Source organism: Nicrophorus vespilloides, unplaced genomic scaffold (assembly GCF_001412225.1).
Source record: "Nicrophorus vespilloides isolate i.1.1-1 unplaced genomic scaffold, Nicve_v1.0, whole genome shotgun sequence".
NCBI classification, from domain to species: Eukaryota; Metazoa; Arthropoda; class Insecta; order Coleoptera; family Silphidae; genus Nicrophorus; species Nicrophorus vespilloides.
In genome coordinates this window covers 42,243-48,705 of record NW_017095705.1, presented here as the reverse complement: position 1 = coordinate 48,705, position 6,463 = coordinate 42,243, and the positions used below count along the sequence as shown (strand labels likewise).

Sequence of the window (6,463 nt, the reverse complement as noted above, 5' to 3'; positions counted from 1 at the left end):
TATATATTTCTATATATATATAGTTATTATTAATAATTAATTAGCATTGCACTTAATAATGACTTAGACGACTTCGAAGATTATTCGAGAATTGCTACAGTGCCCCCGGCGCCCGCTTCGATCTTTGGTACGAAACAAAAAAAAAATACATAAAATAAACAAAAAAATTTACAAAAAAAAAAAACTATTATACATAACACTTTCAATGATTTCTCGTCTCATTGAAAAAAAAAAAAATTTCCTTCATCCAACTTTTGAAACCGGAAGACAGTCGATTGTGGCGAATTCGCGTTAAGAGTATTCCTTACAGGTACCGGAATCCCATATAGTTTGTGTTTTTTTGTTTGTTTTGTTTTGCATGTATGTACAAACAACAAATAATAATTAATCTTTTTTTAAAAAAAAACATAAAAATAATAATAATCAACATAAGATACAAACAAAAAATGATAAACGTAAATTAAATTTAAAATGTAAATTTACAAAGGCTTAAGCGCATTTTGCCAGTTTGTTTGTACCAGTCGATTTGGGCGAGAGAAGAAAGAGTGTTTCAAATTCAGCGGGAATATCAAAAATCAACAGGTGTGTGTGTATGATGTGTGTGTGCGTCTTCGGATAAATGAATTAATGATTCGGGCCCAAAACAGTTAATGTTTTTATAATTATTATTTTATACTTTTTGTTGTTGTTGTTGTTCTTCAGGCGATTATGTACAAGAAGTATCCCTAACTACGGCTCAAATATTCTTTATAATTAATGTTATTAGTATTAAATGGCAAGATTTTTTTTTCTGTATGTATATATATATATAAACTTATAGTTCTTAGGTGATGATGATCATCATCACCGGGTCGGTTTTTTTATGTGTGTGTGTGTGTGCAATTTTCTTACTCTCTGTATGGTTTACAATACGAATATCGATGGTTCATGTGCTGGCTGTAGGAGCCAGAGTGGGAGAACTTCTTCAGGCACTTGGAGCACTGGAAAGGTTTCTCGCCCGTGTGCAGACGCTTGTGCTCGGTGAGGTGGTGCTTGTGTTTGAAGGCCTTCGGACACTCGTCGCACTTGTGAGGACGCTGACCTGATCATTGGGAGAAAGATATGAAAATTAGCATCGTGAAATCTTATTAGATTTAATCTTTTTGTTATTATTGTTATTATTACCTGAGTGCTCGTATTTGTGTCGGGCCAGTGAACTCTGCTTGGAGAAAGCCTTTTCGCATTGGTCGCACGTGAACTGTCCCTCGATCTCGACCTCCTGGTTGCCGAGCATCGGACTTCCCAGTCCCTTCGCGGCGAGTTTTCCACGTTTCGACTGCTGCAGATCTTCGTCGCAGTCCATGTCACCGTAGGATGATACTGCGGCCGCCGCGTCCGACCAGGAGCGTTTATCAGAGTTGGGACTGATGCTGGAGATGCGGCTGTTGATGAGGTGCTGCGTAAAGTTGGACATGTCGTGCGGACCGTACTGCATGATCCTCTCGATGGGCATGAAGGGCAGAGCGAGCTTGTGCGACGGCTGTCCGAGGATGTGCGCCAGTCGGCTACTACTGCTGCTGCTGTTGTTATTCTGATGGAGATGGTAGTCGACGGGGGATGGGGAACGGCGCGGCTCCGAAGAGCAATTCGACGCTTGGTAATGACTTTGGTACGGGGGGATCTGATGGTGCTGCTGGAAGGGTGTCGGGCTTCTCGAGGATTTGTGACTGAGATTGACGACCTCCTCGCCCGAGTCGGAATGATGGTGTATGGAGGAGGGTCGCTGCGGCGAGCTCGCCGGCGACGACTCCCTCGACGGTTGTTCCTTCTTGGTGGAGAGATCCAGCGGTTGCTCGATGGTATTTTTTTATTCACGAGTTTCCGAAAATATTCTGTACATAATATCTAAATAAATAGAACAAAATATGCGCGTTACCAAAGCAACCAGTAAAACAAAAACAACAACAACAACAACGAAATTTGTTAGAAAGCTATTCCTTTCTTGTTTGAATCAACGATAAAAATGTCACCAACCAAACGAACAAAAATATTTAGGGATGTTGAAAGGAAGGAAGGGCAAATTAACGGCAACGAAATTGATTCGGTTTCGGATACATCGATTAATTTTTTCTCTCTCACTTTGATTGCGTGAAAATACCTGTAGCGAAAGTATTTATATAAAATGTATAAAAAAAAATGTACGAAAAATTTAAAAAAAAATATATATAATGAAGTAACTAAATGTGTAAATATATGAAGAATAAGAAGAAAAAAAACACACACAAATTTGCCTATTTTCGATTTGTATATTGTTATATATAACTGATTTTTTTTTCGTTGACGGAAAATAAGTACAATAATGATCAGCCGATGCGCGTATAAACTAACTATTAATAACTATTTGTAATATTCGAGAGGTGTTAATTGACAATACTAAGAGTAGTGCAGAATATAATAATTATTATTATAATATATATATATAAAAAATTAAAAAGAAAGATATATTGTAAGGATTTTCGATTCCTTTTCTCCTATAATTTCTTTCGTGAATACAATGAACAAATGGTGCCAGAAGGATAAAAATGGATAATACATTAAAAATAAATAAATACACACAAAAAAAAATCTATATATTATGTATATTATATGAAATATATTAAAATATTACTATTATTATTATTAATACTAACTTTTTGTAAGCATTTAAATTTAGGATTACTTAAGGGGACGATACTCTATATAATATATTTATATTTCGTTTGTCCGTGTGCCAATGAAAAAGGTGGGTTCTGTTAACCATTTTTTTATTAATTATTAAATTAATTGATTCTCATTTCTTTGGTGAATTGTAGGAGAACTTTAATATGAACAGATGATAAATTTTAGTCTATATATTAAATTATAAATATATATATTTGAAGAAAGTATAAAAGAAAATGAAAAGGATATTATTATTATTATTATTATATATAAAAGAAAAAAAAGAATCTATGAAAGAAATCATTCCAAAATTATGTACCTAAAAAATATATAATTTCCAAATAATATTATTATGATTAATGTGTCTGTTTCGTTGCGAAACGGGGTTTATTTTCTGTTTTGTTTATTGATCGATTTGCGGATGGAAGGTGACGATGAGGATGTTTGTTGACAATAACGTAGCCATTTGATATATATAATATGAACAAAAAAAAAGGTGAAGAAAAGAAAACCAAACAAAAAAAAATATAATACACACAAACACACACACACACTAAAAACACGACTATTTACTTACAATTTAAGAAGTGCTGTAAATATATTTGTGTAATATAAAATATATATATATATATTTAACAATGAGGAAAAAAAAGTTATTGCATATATATTTAGCATTTATAAAAAAAAAATATGATATAAATATAAATTAAATTACCTAGTGTTTAAGTGAACTATTTCTCAATCTATTTCTTCACAACTTTTTTCTCTTTTTCTTCTCGTCTCTCGTCTCAATTTGTCTCGTCTCTGGACTCTCTCTCATTTCCAAGATGATGTAAAGCGTGTGTGCGCGCGTGTGGAAACACTGTTTTGTTTTTTTTGCGACAGAAAATTAATTATATGATAGAAATTATATTAGCTATAAGATATGAAAAAATATATATTTAATTATTTTTTATTTTTTAAATACGAATCTTTCTGTGTATAAAAAAAAATATAGTTATATTATATATATATGAATGAACAAGAAGAGAAAAAAAAACAAGAAAATATATGTAATTATTATTATTATTGTTGTAAATACTTGTAATCTTAAGATTTATATTGTTTGTTTTTATTTTATTCGTGTATACTCGTAATATTATCTTTTTCTCTTTCTCTCTATTAACTGTCTAAATCTTCTGTAATATGTCTTAATCATGTATATTTCTACGTTTTGTATATTACTACTTATTATTAAGTGCATTTATTTGTTTAGTTCTACCATTACTATATTAGTTTAATTTTTTTTTGTAGAGAAACTTATATATATTTTCGTTTATTTTTGTATTTTATTCTCTTTTTTTTATGTACAGACTTTTCTCTTTATTTTGGAAATTATTTTGTTCTTATTTTATTTTCTACGTTCATTACGATGGCTAGTACAACCAAAGACAACCAAAACAAAAAACAAACAAAAAAAAACAGCCAATTTGTAAAGATTTGAAGAAAAACAAATTACATATGTAACTCGAATTCTTTTCTATTTTACTTATGTTTTTTTTTATATAATTATTATTATTCGTTTCCTTGTTTTATTTTTATATATATCTACTAAGATGATTATTATTATTATTTTTCTTTACATATATATACTTTTTAATATTAACTTTTGTGTTTCTTTTTTTTTCTCGTTTATTCCTTTGTTTTGTTTCTGTATATGCCGAGAGAAGATGATCTATTATATGGAAATTCTATTAATATTATTATTATTACTATTAATTAATTTAAAAAAGCAAAAACAGATTCAAACTATATATATATTATATTATGGATATTTCTGCGGTGAATCCTGAGCGTGCACACACACACACACACGTGCTGAATGAGAAAATTGCAGAGCGAAATATATTGGTGATGATTGATGAAAGAATACAAAAAAAAATACAACAAACGAAAGAATAAATGTATTTTACTCGATACAAAATAAAAATGATTGAATAATTCAAGCGATGCATTATTTTCAAAACTCCTACCCTGTTGTTCTATCCTTCATTTAATCTCTAGTATTTATTTAATAAATTGTTAATGAGAATGAAAGCACGAATTAACTTTGAATGGTCATTTGTTGTATGCAACCAAACATTCACGCGCGTTTGTTTATATAACTATTTAATTACTTATGGACATTAGTTGTATGCAACCAATTATGACCTAGTAAGTATATTAATTAATTAGTAAAAATTGCTATAATTATTATTACTAGTAAATTTTAATACAAATCTTACATAAATTTGCTGAATATTAAGTTTTTTTTATTATATATTACATTGGTTACAGATAATTATTATAGGCAACTAAATATACTTTTTCAGTAAGATATTTAAGTTACATATGCAACCAAGAGTAACTATTAATTTAGTAACTTGACATCGAGATGTCGCCTGTATCATCTCACGTAACAGGAAACTAGTTACTTGTAATGTTATCTATAATGCTTCAATAAGATTATATAAAAGATGTATTTGGTGGAAACGAGATGGTACTTTTTTTAGTGAATTTTAATTTATATTATTCACTGATCCTGAATTGCTCCACAAGTATTAATTAACAAAGTAATACACTTTAACATTTGCTTAAAGTTGCAACAGATGAGACAGTTTTATGTACATTTAGTTGCAGGGTGTTTATAAAGTTGCCTATCATGTTCTTATTAGTTAACACTGCAAACTAGATGGCATTGTATTAAATTTCGTTATCAGGAACTACAAATTATGTAAACTATATTTGAAATATGTTTAAGCAAACAATCGTTTCTCGAATACAAAAATCAAATAAATAAACAATACGAAAAATTTGACATAACAATTAACTTCTGTAATGATGAAGATACTAATGTTATTTGTTATCTTCAAGTGTTATTTACTTATTGAGATAAGTATGCGTTTGTGATTGAGTAGAATAGAATAGAAAACGTGTGAAAGAAGGGAGAAATGAGTGACGGAGAGACTTTGTTGATATTAGCAACAACGCAATTGGCTTTTATTATTTAACAACTTTTCATTCGTGCTCACACAATTCGCAGAATCGCTCTCGCTCTCAAAGCGACAAAGAATAAAGAAAAAACAATATATATTCATTTATTTTTCGTACTTGATATTTACAAAAGAATTAGGAAGATAAAAAACGAACGCTAAGCATACAAAATCGCTTCTTGTAAAATCATTATTAAACCTAAATTATACATATATTTATAAAAAAAAAAAGAAACTCAGTTACGATCAGAATCAATCAGACCACCTCTCGTTATTATTATAAATTAAATAAAGTTCAAATGCATCCAAAATCGCATTCACATCAACAAAATGCGTAATTATAACACTAAAAGGAAGGCCGTGATTAGAGAGAGAAAGGCTAGTAGTAGTAGTTCGTTAAATTGAGCTAAAATAAAACATTACTTCCTGTGGATTTCTTCGGCCGATGCGGTTAGTGGAAAAATGCCCCCAAAAAAAAATAATAGTTAAATATAATAATATAATCGAACTGCGAGAATCCATAGGAACTCGCCCGTACGTAAATCTATGTGTAAAAAGGAAATAAATAGGTATTGGCACGAAGGAGCGAATGGAGCTCGTACGGATTCTCCGACTTAGAAACATATCGAAAGGGAGCAAAAAATTATAAAACTGTGCTGTTAGTGGGATCGGCGTGAAGGTTCGTCAAACGGGCGCCGTGTCTTCGCTACAACTGTTATTACCCAAAGTCTCTGAAAAAGAAAATACCAGTGTTAAACCCCAGGTGATGGATG

General features: G+C 30.6%; 2 protein-coding genes across 2 annotated transcripts in view; both read right to left on the bottom strand.

Annotated features, from left to right (window-relative positions):
• Window positions 1-865: 865 nt before the first annotated feature.
• LOC108560919 (zinc finger E-box-binding homeobox protein zag-1-like) lies at window positions 866-1,836 on the bottom strand. The gene is made up of 2 exons (XM_017918643.1): window positions 1,165-1,836; window positions 866-1,081 (listed from the first exon to the last, which is right to left on the bottom strand). Exons 1-2 carry the CDS (start codon window positions 1,490-1,492, stop codon window positions 888-890), a joined length of 522 nt encoding a protein of 173 aa, XP_017774132.1. The 5' UTR covers window positions 1,493-1,836; the 3' UTR covers window positions 866-887.
• Window positions 1,837-5,669: 3,833 nt separating this feature from the next.
• LOC108560945 (monocarboxylate transporter 10) overlaps window positions 5,670-6,463 on the bottom strand; it is a 7,007-nt gene continuing 6,213 nt past the window's right edge. The window contains exon 3 of the mRNA XM_017918687.1: window positions 5,670-6,421. Coding sequence (XP_017774176.1) covers window positions 6,375-6,421 — 47 coding nt within the window. The 3' untranslated portion in view covers window positions 5,670-6,374. The remainder of the gene's footprint in view (window positions 6,422-6,463) is intronic.